The sequence below is a fragment of the Anomaloglossus baeobatrachus genome, chromosome 9 (assembly GCF_048569485.1).
Source record: "Anomaloglossus baeobatrachus isolate aAnoBae1 chromosome 9, aAnoBae1.hap1, whole genome shotgun sequence".
Classification (NCBI taxonomy): Eukaryota; Metazoa; Chordata; class Amphibia; order Anura; family Aromobatidae; genus Anomaloglossus; species Anomaloglossus baeobatrachus.
The window spans coordinates 53201952-53220090 of NC_134361.1; the positions used below are offsets into that span (position 1 = coordinate 53201952).

Genomic DNA, 18139 nt, shown 5'->3' on the forward strand with positions numbered 1-18139 from the left:
ATACAGTACTTTTATCTACCCTCAGCAGGGCAGATCTACCGCAATGCCGGTCAGTGTGGATGATGTAGGACGTGTCATCCACACTGGGCTCAGAAGAAGAAAGACGGCGATCGTAGCAGAGAGGAGGCGCCGGACCCACGAGCAGAGACGCCCATCAGACCGGACTGCCTCCTGAGTATAATAAAGGTGTTTTTTACGTTCTACAGAGCGGCCCTTATATACAGTATTCTGGAATGCTGTACGCTGTGTGCAGAATTATTAGGCAAATGAGTATTTTGATCACATGATACTTTGTATACATGTCGTCCTACTCCAAGCTGTATAGGCTGAGAGCCAACTACCAATTAAGTAAATCAGGTGATGTGCGTCTCTGTAATGAGGAGGGGTGCGGTGTAATTACATCAGCACCCTATATAAGGTGTGCTTAATTATTAGGCAACTTCCTTTCCTTTGGCAAAATGGGTCGGAAGAGAAATTTGACGGGCTCTGAAAAGTCCAAAATTGTGAGATGTCTGGAAATTGCCAAACTTTTAAACCATGATCACTGAACAATCAAGCGTTTCATGGCAAATAGCCAACAGGGTCGCAAGAAGCGTGTTGGGCAAAAAAGGCGCAAAATAACTGCCCATGAATTGAGGAAAATCAAGCGTGAAACTGTCCAGATGCCATTTGCCACCAGTTTGGCCATATTTCAGAGCTGCAACGTTACTGGAGTATCAAAAAGCACAAGGTGTGCCATACTCAGGGACATGGCCAAGGTAAGGAAGGCTGAAAAACGACTACCTTTGAACAAGAAACATAAGATAAAACGTCAAGGCTGGGCCAAGAAATATCTTAAGACTGATTTTTCAAAGGTTTTATGGACTGATGAAATGAGAGTGACTCTTGATGGGCCAGATGGATGGGCCAGAGGCTGGATCAGTAAAGGGCAGAGAGCTCCACTTCGACTCAGACGCCAGCAAGGTGGGGGTGGGGACTGGTATGGGCTGGTATCATCAAAGATTAACTTGTGGGACCTTTTCGGGTTGCGGATGGAGTGAAGCTCAACTCCCAGACCTACTGCCAGTTTCTGGAAGACAACTTCTTCAAGCAGTGGTACAGGAAGAAGTCAGTATCGTTCAAGAAAAACATGATTTTCATGCAGGACAGTGCTCCATCACATGCATCCAACTACTCCACAGCGTGGCTGGCCAGTAAGGTCTAAAAGATGAAAAAATAATGACATGCACCCTTGTTCACCTGATCTGAACCCCATAGAGAACATGTGGTCCCTCATAAAATGTGAGATCTACAGGGAGGGAAAACAGTACACCTCTGAGAACAGTGTCTGGAGGCTGTGGTGGCTGCTGCACGCAATGTTGGTCGTAAACAGATCAAGCAACTGACAGAATCTATGGATGGTCGGCTGCTGAGTGTCATCAGAAAGAAAGGGGGCTATATTGGTAACTAATTTTTTGGAGTTTGTTTTTGCATGTCTGAAATGTTTATTTCTAAATTTTGTGCAGTTATATTGGTTTACCTGGTGAAAATAAACAAGTGAGATGGGAATATATTTGGTTTTTATTAAGTTGCCTAATAATTCAGCACAGTAATAGTTACCTGCACAAACAGATATCTTCCTAAGTTAGCCAAATCTAAAAAAAACCCAAAACACTCCAACTTCCAAAAATATTAAGCTTTGCTATTTATGAGTCTTTTGGGTTGATTGAGAACATAGTTGTTGATCAATAATAAAAAAAAACCCCTAAAATACAACTTGTCTAATAATTCTGCGCACAATGTATACAAGAGCTTACTAGTGGCAGCCGTTTGTAGGGGAAAAACCTGGTGACAGGCTCCTTTTAGGGAAGAGCCCCAGGAAGGGCAAGCACTATATTAGAATTGTGGCATCCACCACTGTAATGTGCAGGCGCTTGCACACCTGATGAAGGTCCTGTGAAGATCAAAACGTTTGTGCTGGTGCTATTTGTGGATTTCCTCAAATTATCAAGTTTATTTTTATCTTATCTGAGGGATAAGTCTTTTCTGCACTATTTATAATAGTCATTTTCTATTGTTACAAAGGAGCCTCCTCAATTATTCAATATTTGAATACAAATTCATTGTTTCTTGTTTTGTCCATATTTGAAAACAAAACAGACAAACAAAAATATAATGTGTGTGTGTGTGTGTATAATACAGTACAGACCAAAAGTTTGGACACACCTTCTCATCTCTAGAACAACTGTTAACAGGAGCCTTTGTGCAGCAGGCCTTCATGGTAAAATAGCTGCTAGGAAACCACTGCTAAGGACAGGCAACAAGCAGAAGAGACTTGTGTGGGCTAAAGAACACAAGAAATGGACATTAGACCAGTGGAAATCTGTGCTTTGGTCTGATGAGTCCAAATTTGATATCTTTGGATCCAACCACCGTGTCTTTGTAGAAAAGGTGAACGGATGGACTCTACATGCCTGGTTCCCACCGTGAAGCATGGAGGAGGAGGTGTGATGGTGTGGGGGTGCTCTGCTGGTGACACTGTTGGGGATTTATTCAAAATTGAAGGCATACTGAACCAGCATGGCTACCACAGCATCTTGCAGCGACATGCTATTCCATCCGGTTTGCGTTTAGTTGGACCATCATTTATTTTTCAACAGGACTATGACCCCAAACACACCTCCAGGCTGTGGAAAGGCTATTTGACTAAGAAGGAGAGTGTTGGGGTGCTACGCCAGATGACATGATCTCCACAGTCACCAGACCTGAACCCAATCGAGATGGTTTGGGGTGAGCTGAACCGCAGAGTGAAGGCAAAAGGGCCAACAAGTGCTAAGCATCTCTGGGAACTCCTTCAAGACTGTTGGAAAACCATTTCCGGTGACTACCTCTTGAAGCTCATCAAGAGAATGCCAAGAGTGTGCAAAGCAGTAATCAAAGCAAAAGGTGGCTAATTTGAAGAACCTAGAAGATGAGACATATTTTCAGTTGTTTCACACTTTTTTGTTAAGTATTTCATTCCACATGTTTTAATTCATAGTTTTGATGCCTTCAATGTGAATCTACAATTTTCAGAGTCATGAAAATAAAGAAAACTCTTTGAATGAGAAGGTGTATCCAAACTTTTGGTCTGTACTATATATATATATATATATATATATATATATTATATATATATTATAATATATATATATATAGTATAAAATGCATGTGTATGTGTGGGGATTTGCAAATATTTCAGGAGCTGGTACTTATTAAACCATCCACCCTGGCACTTCTACACATTGAGGACATATATATATATATATATATATATATATATATATATATATATATATACACAATTTTTTTATTATTATTATTATTATTATTATTATTATTGAGGACCCCGATGACTGTGCACACTGGGCAGATTTGAAGGTCTTCTTTATGGTTGGTGTAGAGCAGCGCCATCTGCTGGTGGTCTGCCCGTATTGCTCTACACCTTCCACCATATGAGTGCTCTCATTGCTGTGAGTAGTAACAATGTATCAGTGCTTGTTACTTTGTATCCTCAGTGTCAGAGCTGCACTTCTCACGAGTGGTTCCCTGAGATACAGAGGTCCTTGTGTCTGCTCCATGGCCCTGGCAGTGTCTTCTCTGCAGGACCAGCTCCATGTCCCTATTTGGCATCCTCATGAGATGGCATGGAGCCAGGACATGCGCTCCAGCAGGGAGAGGGCACACTGCTGGGTGTCTGGTGGCCATTGTGCCTGATCCCAGGAGGTTCCCAGGACAGCCATGGAGGTGGAGGAGAGTCTGTCTGAAGCTGAGGTCCAGGAGGAGAATAAGAAAATTGACATGTCCCTGGGTAGGTCCCTATCTCTACTGCTCTGCTGTTTCGTGGAAACTTCTCAGCTGCCATCACAACTGTTCTATATAATGCCCATGTGCTCTGGTAATGGACGGTAGTGTTATATATAGGGTTGTGTAGGGATGATTACCACCCTGACACGCATACACACTTGCTACATTTATATTCCACTTTACTTATTCGATACACTGTAAGGCTAAGGCTGATTTCACACTTGCGTTGTTTTAAATCCGTCAGGTCCGTTGTTGCGACACAATGACGCATCCGTCGTCTTTTAGATGTCAACTGACGCAATGGATGTGTTATTTCACAGGATTCTGTTCTTAGGAATCCTGTGAAAAAAGTGATCTGTCGCATCCGTTACATCCGTTGTGCGTCCATTTTTTGACGAATCCGTCGTGATCCGTTTGTGTTAGGGACAGCCCAATGGGTGTGCCAGACATGCTGGGCATGCATAGTAGAGCATGACGGAATCCAACAACATAGACATCCATTATAGATTGTGACGGATTGTGACTGACACTTGCGGAGTCCGTTTTTTTTTTTTTGCCGCTCCATAAAACGTTACATTCAGCGTTACTCTCGCCTGACAGTCAGTAAATGACTGATCCGTTTGCAGCGGATGCAACGCAAGGCCATCAGTCACAATCCGTCACTAATACAAGTCTATGGGGGAAAAAACGGATTCCTGAAAATATTTAGCAGGAAACCGTAATTCCTCAAGACGACGGATTGCGACTGATGCAAAATAACGAAAGTGTGAAAGCAGCCTAAGTTCACATGTCCTGTAATCATCCGTTAGAACGGATCCTGCAGAGATCCATCGGCAAAATGATTTCTGCCAGATCTGTTTTTTTTTAACATGGGAACTAATCTGTTAACGGATTGCTATTTATCGTCCATTTGTAACGGATCCTGTAAGAAAAAAACAGATCCGTTCCAAATGCAAGTAAAACAAATTATTCATTAGCAATCAGTTAACGGATCCGTCCTCCAAACTCCAATGTTATAAAAACGGATCCGGCATAAATCAGTTATTTAAAACAGACAAAAAAGTTGTGTTTGTCGAAGTTTTCTCCAAACAGATCTCTTCAGGATCCAATCTACAGATGATTGCAGGACATGGGAACTCAGACATATCATTCACTAGCTGTACTACCCGGCTTCGCCCTGGTTAATAACTGCTGTTAACAAAATAGAATGTATTAACATTCCCGGGATAGAATGTATAAATAGAATGTATTAACATTCCCGGGATAGAATGTATAAATAGAATGTATTAACATTCCCGGGATAGAATGTATAAATAGAATGTATTAACATTCCCGGGATAGAATGTATAAATAGAATGTATTAACATTCCCGGGATAGAATGTATAAATAGAATATATTAACGCCCGGGATAGTAACTGTCTCTCTGTTTCTCTCCCATTCTCTGTCTGTCTCCCCCTCTGTATATATCTCTGTGTCTCTCTCTCTTTGTCTTTCTGTCTCTCTCCCTGTCTATCTCTGACTGTCTCTGTCTCTTTCTCCGTCTGTCTCAATCTCTTTCCCTGTCTGTCTATCTCTGTCACTTTCCCTGTCTGTCTCTTTCCCTCTCTTTCCCTGTCTGTCTCTTTCCCTATCTTTCCCTGTCTGTCTGTTTCCCTGTGTCTGTCTCTGTCTCTTTGTCTGTGTCTGTCTCTTTACCTGTCTGTGTCTGTCTCTTAACCTGTCTCTCTCTTTCCCTCTCTTTCCCTGTCAGTCTGTCTCTTTCCCTGTCAGTCTGTCTCTTTGTGTCTGTCTCTTTCCCTGTCTATGTCTGTTTCTTTCCCTGTCTGTGTCTGCCTCTTACCCTGTCTGTGTCTGTCTCTTTCCGTGGCTGCATTGTGACACGCCAACATTCCATATAAGGGCGTGGCTGCGCATTCTTCTGAAGTTCTGGCTGCACTGTGGCTCCCAGCTCCATTCGCTTTAATGGAGGCAGGTTTTTTGGTGAATAACTGTAAAGAGCGGGGTTAAAATTTCCCCTCAAAACATAGCCTATGACGCTCTCGGGGTCCAGGGGTCCAGAAGTGTGAGTGTGCAAAATTTTGTGGCTGTAGCTGCGACGGTGCAGATGCCAATCCCAGACATACACACACACACACACACACACACACACACACATTCAGCTTTATATATTAGATTATCTGAGCCATGTCATTAGCCAGAATCTATGATAGTAGATTGGTTCCGAACTGTCAATATTTGCCCCATGAATATGGACCCCATCCTGGTCCTTAGATTAGGAGCTGTGAGTGTAACCCGAACGTAAATATGCGATTTATGTACTATATAAAATGTGATTGTTAGGCAATTAATCCACCCATAGAAACTGCCAGGATTTATTTGGATAGCCAAATTGTAATTCCACCTTCCCCCTGTAGTGGTCGCTGTCACATCTGGAGCTTCATTTGTTATGGCAAGAATAACCAATTTGAAAATTCACATCGATCAAATGATCATTAGAGATCTTTTTAGTTTAGGTGTTTTTTTTGCTGTATGGGTCGGATGTAAGGTTCCCTTTATAGGGCTATTCCCATCAGGGACATTTATGGAATATCCACTGCATATGCTGTAAATATCCAATAGGTGTAGGAGCCACCATTGGGACCCAATCTGGTTTCAGACAAGGGCTGAGTGGTGCGCGGAGGGTTGACCACATACGCGCAGCTCTCTCCATACATTTGCGTTGGAGTTCTGAAAACGTGATAAGCACTTTCCCACTAGTGGGACTAGCATCTTTCAGACATTTATGGCATCTGTTGTAAATCTTGTCTACTAAGCAGAAAACCCCTTCTCAATCTATAGGTTTCCCCCATTTAATATAATAACACTTATATACCCATATTTTGGTCCCGCTGTTCCAGCTGTGTTGGCACTGTCTCCCCTGGGATTGCGTGATAATGTTGCGTAACGCTACTTGTACAGCCAATCAGTCTCTTCTGAGGAAGTGAGCACTGCTGATTGGCCAAAGGGATTATGTTACATAAGACTGTTATGCCATCCTGCGAGAGACAGTACTAACACAGCTGGAACAGCGCTGCCACCAGAGGTGAGTATAAATGCTGTTACTTTAAAAGCGGGAAACATACGGACTGAGAAGGGTTTGTGTCATGGGTGTGCCAGGGGTGACACAGGAAAAATATGTCTTTATACCGTGAGTCAGGGGTGACAGACAGTCTTGTGGTTTCTGGTCATATAAGGTCACAGCGTTTGGCTGTGCAGAATGCTCCCTGACTTCCCATTGTTCCTGCTGTAAGTATTCACTGGAATAGGTAGCTTTCCTGCTGGATTCATCTCTCCCCCTTTTGGACCCTGCAGGAGCTCGACTTCCACCCAGCTGTTGATCATCAGTATTCTCTCTGTGCTTATATGTTCCTTCCTTCCTTGGACTGGTGCTGGTGATATTTTTCAGTTCATTCAAGCCTTGGTTGCAAGCAGGTGGCTTGTACTCTTCTATGGTGTCGCTGCTGAAAACTTTGCTGAACTTCTATCAGTGTCATCTGTGTATAAGTGGTTCATGCTTTTCACCTGTGTGTCCTCCTTGTGTCTTCCATAATCTTTAGTGGGTTTGATGAAGAGCTCATCCCACCTGTTCCCTATTTAGGGTCCAGCACTAGGGATACGTAGGGTCAGGTATCCGGCTCGGCGCGTAGGTGCTGAATCTATCTAGGGTGGTGCGGTACCCCAGGGATCAGCAGTAGGTTTGGTCAGGGGTCACCATCTTCCCCTTCCCTTTCACCGCTCGCTTGGTACTTCTCCCTAGCGTGACAAGTATTCCAAGTAGTGGACAAGCCCTTTAAATGCACCAGAATTATTGCTTGAAATACTTATGTTTTGTTTAATGCAGTGTTGCCATGAATGTGGATCTTTTACTCTAAATAATATGATTGGTCTCACAAGTTAACAATATTTAGGGTACAATAGGAAAATCCTGTGTTAATTGTTATATACAGTAGTAGTGTATTAGAATAACAGTGACTAAACAAATGGTCCCGGCGCAGGGTGAGGATCTTTTCTTGGCGGTGTCGGTGGAGATACCAGTGGTTATTTTTAGCAAGCTGAGTCAACGCAGACGAATATATCCAGAAGCAATCACCATTCCTGCTTAGTGTGAACACTCATAGCCCTCCTGCATTTGTTGCTGCTGACAATCACAGGTTTTGGATCCTACAAACATGATATTTATATTTTACTTAAAGGATATGGACACCTGTGGAGACATATATATATATGTATTTATAAAGTATATATGTATTTATAAAGTACTGACCAAAAGTTTGGACATACCTCATTCAAAGAGTTTTCTTTATTTTCATGACTCTGAAAATTGTAGATTCACATTGAAGGCAACAAAACTATAAATTAACACGTGTGGAATGAAATACTTAACAAAAAATTGTGAAACAACTGAAAATATGTCTTATATTCTAGGTTCTTCAAAGTAGCCACCTTTTGCTTTGATTACTGCTTTGCCCACTCTTGGCATTCTCTTGATGTGCTTCGAGAGGTAGTCACCGGAAATGGTTTTCTAACAGTCTTGAAGGAGTTCCCAGAGATGCTTAGCACTTGTTGGCCCTTTTGCCTTCACTCTGCGGTCCAGCTCACCCCAAACCAGCTCGATTGGGTTCAGGTTTGGTGACTGTGGAGGTCAGGTTATCTGGCGTAGCACCCCATCACTCTTCTTCTTAGCCAAATAGCCCTTACACAGCCTGGAGGTGTGTTTGGGGTCATTGTCCTGTTGAAAAATAAATGATGGTCCAACTAAACGCAAACCGGACAGAATAGCATGCCGCTGCAAGATGCTGTGGTAGTCATGCTGGTTCAGTATGTCTTCAATTTTGAAAAAATCCCCAACAGTGTCACCAGCAAAGCACCCCCACACCATCACACCCCTTCCTCCATGCTTCACGGTGGGAACCAGCCATGTAGAGTCCATCCGTTCACCTTTTCTGCATCGCACAAAGACACAGTGGCTGGATCCAAAGATCTCAAATTTGGATTCATCAGACCAAAGCACAGATTTCCACTGGTCTAATATCCATTCCTTGTGTTCTTTAGCCAAAACAAGTCTCTTCTGCTTGTTTCCTGTCTTTAGCAGTGGTTGCCTAGCAGCTATTTTACCATGAAGGCCTGCTGCACAAAGTCTCCTCTTAACAGTTGTTCTAGAGATGTGTCTGCTGCTAGAACTCTGTGTGGCATTGACCTGGTCTCTAATCTGAGCTGCTGTTAACCTGCGATTTCTGAGGCTGGTGACTCGGATAAACTTATCCTCCGCAGCAGAGGTGACTCTTGGTCTTCCTTTCCTGGGACGGTCCTCATGTGAGCCAGTTTCTTTGTAGCGTTTGATGGTTTTTGCCACTGCACTTGGGGACACTTTCAAAGTTTTCCCAATTTTTCGGACTGACTGATCTTCATTTCTTAAAATAATGATGGCCACTCGTTTTTCTTTACTTAGCTGCTTTTTTCTTGCCATAATACAAATTCTAACAGTCTATTCAGTAGGACTATCAGCTGTGTATCCACCAGACTTCTGCACAACACAACTGATGGTCCCCATTTATAAGGCAAGAAATCCCATTTATTAAACCTGACAGGGCACACCTGTGAAGTGAGAACCATTTCCGGTGACTACCTCTTGAAGCTCATCAAGAGAATGCCAAGAGTGTGCAAAGCAGTAATCAAAGCAAAAGGTGGCTACTTTGAAGAACCTAGAATATAAGACATATTTTCAGTTGTTTCACAATTTTTTGTTAAGTATTTAATTCCACATGTTTTAATTCATAGTTTTGATGCCTCCAATGTGAATCTACAATTTTCAGTCATGAAAATAAAGAAAACGCTTTGAATGAGGTGTGTCCAAACTTTTGGTCAGTACTGTATATATATAATACTATATATATATATATATATATATATATAATTTATTTATTTTTTTTTTATTTTACTAAACGATTATCACCCAAAAATAAAGTTATTCCCCATCCTGAATGAAGCAGAGGTGTGCATGCTTGGCCTACACTTCATCTATAGGATTTTCCAGCAACTATTTCTGAAAGTTCCATAGACAATGAATGGGGCAAAGGTCAGACATTCTCACTTACGAACAATCTTGATTTACTGCAAAGCCCCAAACTCAGGTTTTCTGCCGCACGATCTTGGGCTTTAGGATTCCCTGCAATTGGACCTCCAGTACCAGATATCCCTTTAAGGACTGGTACATACATTTCTTGTGAATGCGATCAGTGTGCGTTCTGCATTTATAGATCTGTCCAGGATGTGATATGCGAAGGATTTGTCAAAAAAAGACAATCTTTATTTTGCTTTTTATTTCAATATTTTCATGTTGATCAAAGCAAATGCATGAAATACCTTCAAGCCTGAACAGGACACTTTGTATGTGTGTTGTTCCTGTTTAAGAATGCCTCCCCGTAACTACAGCATATATTTAAGTCATCTTCAAAGAGCTGAGACGCTTTGATATATTATTTACCGGTACATGTGTTTGGTTGTAAAATATATTACGCTCGTTACAATGTGTCAACTGTCGTAATGGCAAAGAAATGAGCAGCAAGTCAGAGGCAAATGTATTCTTCATCGAAACGGAATTCCAATATCACAGATCCAGAAGGAAATCACAAAACCTCAGCATTATCCTCTAATATTTTATAATATGAGTGGTATATTGAAGAGTCTAAAGGCCCTCATGCTGTCACGGGTGTGTGATGGGTGACAGACAGTCATGTGGTTTCTGGCAATAGAAGGTCACAGCTTTTGGCTGCGCAAAATGCTCCCTGACTTTCTATTGTTCCTGTTGTTAGTATTCATTGGTATAGGTAGCTTTCCTGCTGGATTCATCTCTCCCTTTTGGACCCAGCAGGAGCTCGCCTTCTACCCAGATGCTGATTATCAGTATACCCCTTGTGCTTAAATACTCCCATCTTCCCTGTTCTGGTGCTGGTGATATTATTCAGTTCATTCTAACTCTGGTTGCAAGCAGGTGGCTTGTACTCAGCTGTGGTATCATTGCAGAAGCTTTGCTGAACTCCTGCCTGTGTCATCTGTGGATAAGTAGTTAACGCTTTTTTTCCCCTGCATGTCCTCCTTGTGTCTGTCACGCTGTACAAAGGGCTGGTAAGAGGTAGTACAGCGTATTACCAACTAGGTAGCAGCAGAGTAGTGAAGGAGAGTCAATGTAACACTGTAACAGAAAGAAGGCTGAAGTACAGCAGAGTAACTAAGCAGGCAGTTCACAGGCAAACCACCAGGGGGCAATAGAGTAGTCAAGTAGTCAGGGTTTAGCCAGGAAAATCAAGTCACTGCAAAGAGAGGATCAAAAGCAGATAAAAAAACAAGACCGAATTCAGATGCCGGGAGATCAGGTATGCAGAGGGCAACACAAAGGACACAGGGAACAGAAGACAAGGCTGAAGGGTGTGGAGACACAAACACAGGAAGGACAGGAGGACAGAAACTGACAGTAGCCGGGAAGTCAGGGACTGGGACAGATGGATAAACGGGGGAGGCTACAGGTCAGGGCACGGTAACAAGGAGTCAGATCAAACAGGAAATCTCACCAGAGCCAGTCACAGGCTGCAGAGCAAAACTATAACCAGCACTGGAATGATGGTGCACCGACCAGATATAGTGTCTCCTGAAACCTGAATGAGGCTGATGGGAGTTAACCCTTGACATGACCAGGCCGGGTCTGGGAAACTCTGGAGCGTGAAATACCGGTCCTGGATCATGACAGTGTCTTTCTTTATCGTTTAGTGGGGTTGACAAGAGCTCATCCCACCTGTTCCCTATTTAAGGTCCAGCACTAGGGATACCCAGGGTCAGGTATCCGGCTCGGTGCATAGGTGTGGAACCTGTCTAGGGTGGTGAGGGACCCCAGGGACCAGCAGTAGGTTTGGTCAGGGGTTACCAGCTCCCCCTTCCCTATACACAGGGGTCCCCTTCCCTCACCTTTCGACGATCGATTGGTACTTCCCCGTACCTAGCGTGACACATGTACATTAGATGAAAGCTAGTTTTAGCAGAACCAGCCGACCTGATGTGTTAGGGAAATCTGGTATTTTGACTCCTGATCCTTTTTGTTTTAAGTGAAGAAAAGCATCTGTGTGTCTGGCAGTGGCATTCTCCTCTTCCCCTGTTTAAAACACATGAATGCTTGGTCGAACTGAATGTGCATTGAGTAGCTGAGACTAGTGATGAGCGAGCACTACCAGGGTCGGGTGCTCTGTCATGATGCAACTAGGTGTCACACTGAGTATGAGAGGACCACTGGCGACCAACGCAACACAAAGGGTACACCAGGGTAAAAATACAATGTAAGGCCCTGGTGCTGGGGAGAGGGGAGCAGGGTCACCACTTAACACTCGCTTGAAGCTGATCTTTGCACTCCCTAACATCCCTAGATGGGTCCTTCCACCCTGTATACCATCACAAGCTTAGGCCCCTGCTGGCCCTGAACTCGCTCTGACAAGTGGAGGCCGGCAAAACGCTAGTCTCGCCACTGCAATAAGACAACACGAAGAAGGTAAGACAAACAGGTGGGAAAGATACCACAAATAATACTTTCCAGCTTTTCCAGCAGGAACGTCTTAGCTGCAATAGATGCAACACCTCAGCTTTCTGCCGTGACTAGCTCCTTCAAAGTGGACAGCATAGGTATGAGCTATAGCCGGCATAGGGAGGAGTGAGGAGAGGATACTTATAGCAGTAGAGAATGGCTGCAACAGAGATTATATCTAATTATATCTAATGAACCGTAACCCCTTCAGTACCGCATGTAATTAGCTCCAAATGGGTAAACGACGTGCGGACAGTAATGCGGATCTGCAATGTACTATACGCTGTGACCTTTTGATTCAAAATCCTCATCAGGCCGTGATACACTTGTGACATGCTCGGTACTCATAATGAAAATATTGGCGCTCGACTGGGCTCTGGAAAAATGCCCGAAAATGATGCACAACAGAGCACAAGGTGACTCCATCTGCATCATTATAGTCAGTGGCTCCGTCAGCGCATACGTATGAACGCCATTTTCCAGGGGGTTCGAACTGGAAGCTCAAGGTAAATGCTACTAATATATTAATGTCAGGTTTTTGGGGCCATAGATGTATGTCTCTCATAATATTCATAAAAACATTAGCTGTACTTGATGTTTGGATAAGTTATCCTGGAAAAATAAAACAGCTTGGTCTCCCTGTCCACAGAGCCCAGAAAAACAAGCGTAGATGAATGAATTTTATTTCTGTGGGATTATATAATGGCCTTGAGTAGAAATCCAATAATTGCTAATTATGGAATTAGTGGCAGCTGTTACACATTGATATCTGAAAATCCGGTCTAGGGGACTTGTTCTTTCCATACCACAGTGCAATGAACTAATCCAACAAATGGGGGAGATTCCTGATTTACGCTCCTGGCTATGCTCCTGTCCAGAACTAATCTGATTCCCACCAGGGAAGGAAAGGTCAGGAGTGGGATGGAAACACAGTAAAGACAGATAGGGGAAACCAAAATTCTGACACTCTGGAAACTTGCAGGAAAACACAGTGAGAAACTAAGGAGAAAAGCAAGAGCAGGAAGGCAGCAACAAAAAGACAACAAGACTTAACTCCGCAAGTATTACAACCACCAGTTAGTCTGGATCACAACACCTCACCAAACCTACAGCTGGCATAGGTGGAAGGATCTAGCCAGCATATATCGGAGGAGAGCTTCGCCAATATGGGATTAAAGGAGACTCACAAGTAGACCAGCAGTAATTAACTCTTGCTAGCCTGCCTATGAATTACCCATCTGCTGGTCGACGCCCGAGTCTGCCTGCACTGATCACAGACATCAGAGAAGTTATTAGGCTGGAGAATATGTAGTCTGAACAGATCCCAATGCCGTCATGACAGTCAGTGATGTTTGTAAAAACCTCTATATAATGACTACATTACATGCATATATAGTACAGACCAAAAGTATGGACACACCTCCTCATTCAACGAGTTTTCTTTATTTTCAGGACTCTAAAAATTGTAGATTCACATTGAATGCATCAAAACTATGAATTAAAACATGGGAAATGAAATACTTAAAAAAGTGTGAAACAACTGAAAATATGTCTAATATTCTAGGTTCTTCAAAGTAGCCACCTTTTGCTTTGATTATGGCTTTGCACACTCTTGGCATTCTTTTGTTGAGCTTCAAGAGGTGTCATGGTTTTCCAACAGTCTTGAAGGAGTTCCCAGAGATGCTTAGCACTTGTTGGCCCTTTTGCCTTCACTCTGCGGTCCAGCTCACCCCAAACCATCTCGATTGGGTTCAGGTCTGGTGACTGTGGAGACCAGGTCATCTGGCGTAGCACCCCATCACTCTCCTTCTTAGTCAAATAGCCCTTACACAGCCTGGAGGTGTGTTTGGGGTCATTGTCCTGTTGAAAAATAAATGATGACCCAACTAAACACAAACTGGATGAAATAGCACCCCGCTGCAAGATGCTGTGGTAGCCATGCTGGTTCTGTATGCCTTCAATTATGAATAAATCCCCAACAGTGTCACCAGCAATGCACCCCCACACCATCAAACCTCCTCCTCCATGCTTCACGGTGGGAACCAGCCATGTAGAGTCCATCCGTTCACCTTTGCTACAAAGATACTGTGGTTGGATCCAAAGATCTCAAATTTGGACTCTTCAGACCAAAGCACAGATTTCCACTGGTCTAATGTCCATTCCTCGTGTTCTTTAGCCCAAACAAGTCTCTTCTGCTTGTTGCCTGTCCTTAGCAGAGGTTTCCTAGCAGCTATTTTACCATGAAGGCTGCTGCACAAAGTCTCCTCTTAGCAGTTGATCTAGAGATGAGTCCAAACTTTTGGTCTGTACTGTATATACACAGATTTAATGAAAAAACATATTATCAATGGGAGTTCTTATTTAAGGCTTCATGCATATGACTATATGTCAAGATATTTCATAGAACTACACACATTTTTGAAAAATTGAAGAATGCAGACTGAAAAAATATGGAGCTAATAGAAAATCCAGACTGGTAAGTATTTCTACTTATCCCTTTGACGCGACAGTACAGTATGATAGCCCAGATTACAGATCCTACTGTACTCCCATAGCTGATAAAATGCAGACGTCTGGATATACAATTTCTCCCCTCTTTTCAGGGCATCACGGGTGAACATTGGGTACTCGGCATTGCTTCTGCTGTCATTTAACATTACCTCTTGCTCAGACGATCTGACCGCATCAAGTCACTAATCTTTTGTGCTCCGTATCAGGCTACGCTCACCCTTGAGGCACAATTTCAATTTCTAAGAATGCAGAGCAAGGTGGAGAGGGGAGAATATATATTTACAAAGGGAATCAGGGCAGAGTCTGTGGAATAAGAAGAAAATAACCACAGTGTAGAATAGTCACAGTAATGGTCCAGACCTCAGTAGTCACAGGACCATTCATCTGTAGACGGACTAAACACACGCGGGGTAATATTCTTATTCAGGAGAAAACATCGCTCCACAGTTTGTAAACCTAAGGCGTATTTCTAACCTATTAAACATAAATATATAAATATAATGAAAGTCTCTTTTCTATTGTGCAAAGTCATACGTGGAACCTCCGGAGACTTTAAGAACAGACACGCTATTAATTCTCTGCAGTAGAGAAGTCATCTCTTGTAGAACCACAAAATAACACTAAAAGCATTATACGTTTTTCTCTCTTTCTATTCTTTATTTATTGTTTATTTCTCTTTCTTTTTCTATCTTTTTCTTCCCTCCCTTCTCTACTCTATCCTTTTCTTTACCCTTGTCTTTATTTCTTTTGTTGTTCTCATTTTTCTTTTCTTCTTTTCTCTTTTTCTTTCTTTCTTCCCTCTCTTCTCTATTCTATCATTCTTTCTTTCTCTCTTTTTCTTTCATTCTTTTTCTTTTTTTCTCTTATTCTTTTCCTTTATTTTTTCTATCTTTCTTTCTCTTTTTCTTTATTTCCTTCACACCTCCTCTTCCTTCACCCTTCCTCTTCCTTCTCCCTTTCTCTTCCTTCTTGCTTTGTCCCTTTCTCGTCTTTCTTTTTGTCCCTTTCTCATCTTTCTTTTTGTCCCTGTCTCGAATTTTTTTCTTTGTCCCTTTCTTTCTTTGTCCCTTTCTCGTCTTTCTTTCTTACTTTGTACCTTTACCATCTTTCTTTCGTTGTCCCTTTCTCGTCTTTCTTTCTTTGTTTCTTTCTTGTCTTTCTTTGTCCCTTTTTCGTCTTTCTTTCTTTGTCCCTTTCTCGTCTTTCTTTCTTTGTCCCTTTCTCGTCTTTCTTTCTTTGTCTCTTTCTCGTCTTTCTTTGTCCCTTTCTCGTCTTTCTTTCTTTGTCCCTTTCTCTTCTTTCTTTCTTTGTTTCTTTCTCGTCTTTCTTTCTTTGTCCCTTTCTTGTCTTTCTTTCTTTGTCCCTTTCTCGTCTTTTTTTCTTTGTCCCTTTCTCATCTTTCTTTCTTACTTTGTCCCTTTCTCATCTTTCTCGCCTTTCTTTCTTTGTCCCTTTCTCGTCTTTCTTTGTCCCTTTCTCGTCTTTCTTTCTTTGACCTTTCTTGTCTTTCTTTGTCCCTTTCTAGTCTTTCCTTCTTTCTTTCTCCCTTTCTCGTCTTTCCTTCTTTCTTTCTCTCTTTCTCAATTGATATGATGGAAGCAGAAAAATTAGCAAGTGCAAACATGTGAGTGACTATGGTAATGACCAAATTGTGAATACTAGACAACTGGGTCAGAACATCTCTAAATCAGCAGATCTTGGAGAAGCTAGTTAGTAGGACAAATTGCTAAAAATAAGTCATACCAGCTATGGTGTCAGCGCACACAGCATGATGACGTCTTGCTGCAGATGGGGCTATGTAGTCACAGACAGGTCAAAGAGCACATTCTTACCCCTGTCCACTACTGAGCATCTAAACTTCTGAGCTGCATCATACCAGAATTGGAGGAATGTAGTATAGTCTGATGAATCACGTTATTTTTATACCATGTGGATGGCTGGCGCTGAGTTCAGTAACACATCCCACCCTGCCGCAGAGCAGCACATTGTGTAACCCGTAACCTTTCTTCTGATATAGAGGGTTTAGTGTCATTTGGGCCAAGATCCTAAAGATGACACAGAACAGACACTTGTGTGAAGCCTCAGCTGTGCCCGTCCACTCAACATGGCACCCGGATCGTCAGACAGGAGCAGTTACCAAAAGGAAAATCTTCCTCCACTTTCAGATGCTGGACATTTTAAGGAGAATCCTGTCATCTTGCACAGATAATTGCGCTGCTGTCTCCATGATGGAAGAAATAACAAGGACATGTGTCTATTATGCATTCAATGGCTTCAAGAACCAGCTCTCCCTCCATATTATTAAGAATGACAGCGAAGATCAAAGTGTTCCATCAGCTTACTGTGTACAGATCCTTATTCCTAGCAGTGGAATATATTCTTCATCAGCGAAAGTGAATGAAGAATCATGAAAAACGTGAATGTAACAAGCAAGAAGCTATATTCCATTCAGATTTATCACATTTACATTGATTTTATTTAGATTTGTAAGGGTAAACCTAGTGAATGACTTAGCAGGGCAGAGCAGGGTTAATGGAGGCCATTAAGCCAAAAATTAGAGGGGCCCCGAGTTTCCACCTGACTCCGTCCTACATTGAAGTGAAAGAGACAGACAAGTTAGTGGCTTCCTGCGGGTTAGGTGGATTCTAAAGTCCTGGATTCGAGAGAGCAGTTCTACAGCAGAAAGGTGGGGATTCAGCAGCAGGAGGGAGGAGAGGGCTGCAGTATATAACAGGATGGAACAGTGGTGAGTGATGAAGCAGAGCTGGATCAGTGATGAGTGATGAAGTGTGGCGCCCTGGACAAGCCAGGGGCTACAGAGAACAACACCAACACACCCCACACTCCCGGTCAGGCACACCTAAGTCAGACAAAACCCTTGTTGCCTCCCTCCAGGGGCTGATGTTCACACCAGGGTGTGGGCCAGGCGGTTGGCCCCGCCCACCGAGGAGTTCACAGTCCTGGAGGTGGGAAAAGCAGACAGATCAGTTTGAGAGTGGAAAGTGAGAGGAAGGAAAGTGGTAGTAGAGCAGACTGAAGTTGGTCCGGGTGTGTGGCCCGGACGGATCAGCAAGGTTGGCAGACGGTGGTGACCGTCTGCAGGAGAGGCCTATTGGAGCTAGCCGTAAGGACCGTGGACGGGCGGTGGCCCGGCGGTACCGTGGGGAGATAAGGTATGCACACCAGTGACTATGGAA

The 18139-nt window shown here is 43.0% G+C and overlaps 1 protein-coding gene across 5 annotated transcripts in view; it reads left to right on the forward strand.

Moving 5' to 3' along the window:
* Positions 1-3571: 3571 nt before the first annotated feature.
* The window catches only part of LOC142250462 (UAP56-interacting factor-like), a 46175-nt gene continuing 31607 nt past the window's right edge, over positions 3572-18139 (forward strand). The window contains exon 1 of one of the 5 annotated variants that reach the window (XM_075322646.1): positions 3572-3829. In XM_075322646.1, the coding sequence (XP_075178761.1) occupies positions 3760-3829 (70 nt within the window). In that variant the 5' untranslated portion in view covers positions 3572-3759. The remainder of the gene's footprint in view (positions 3830-18139) is intronic. The other 4 variants (XR_012725191.1, XM_075322645.1, XM_075322648.1 and 1 more) reach the window with 4 other exon arrangements.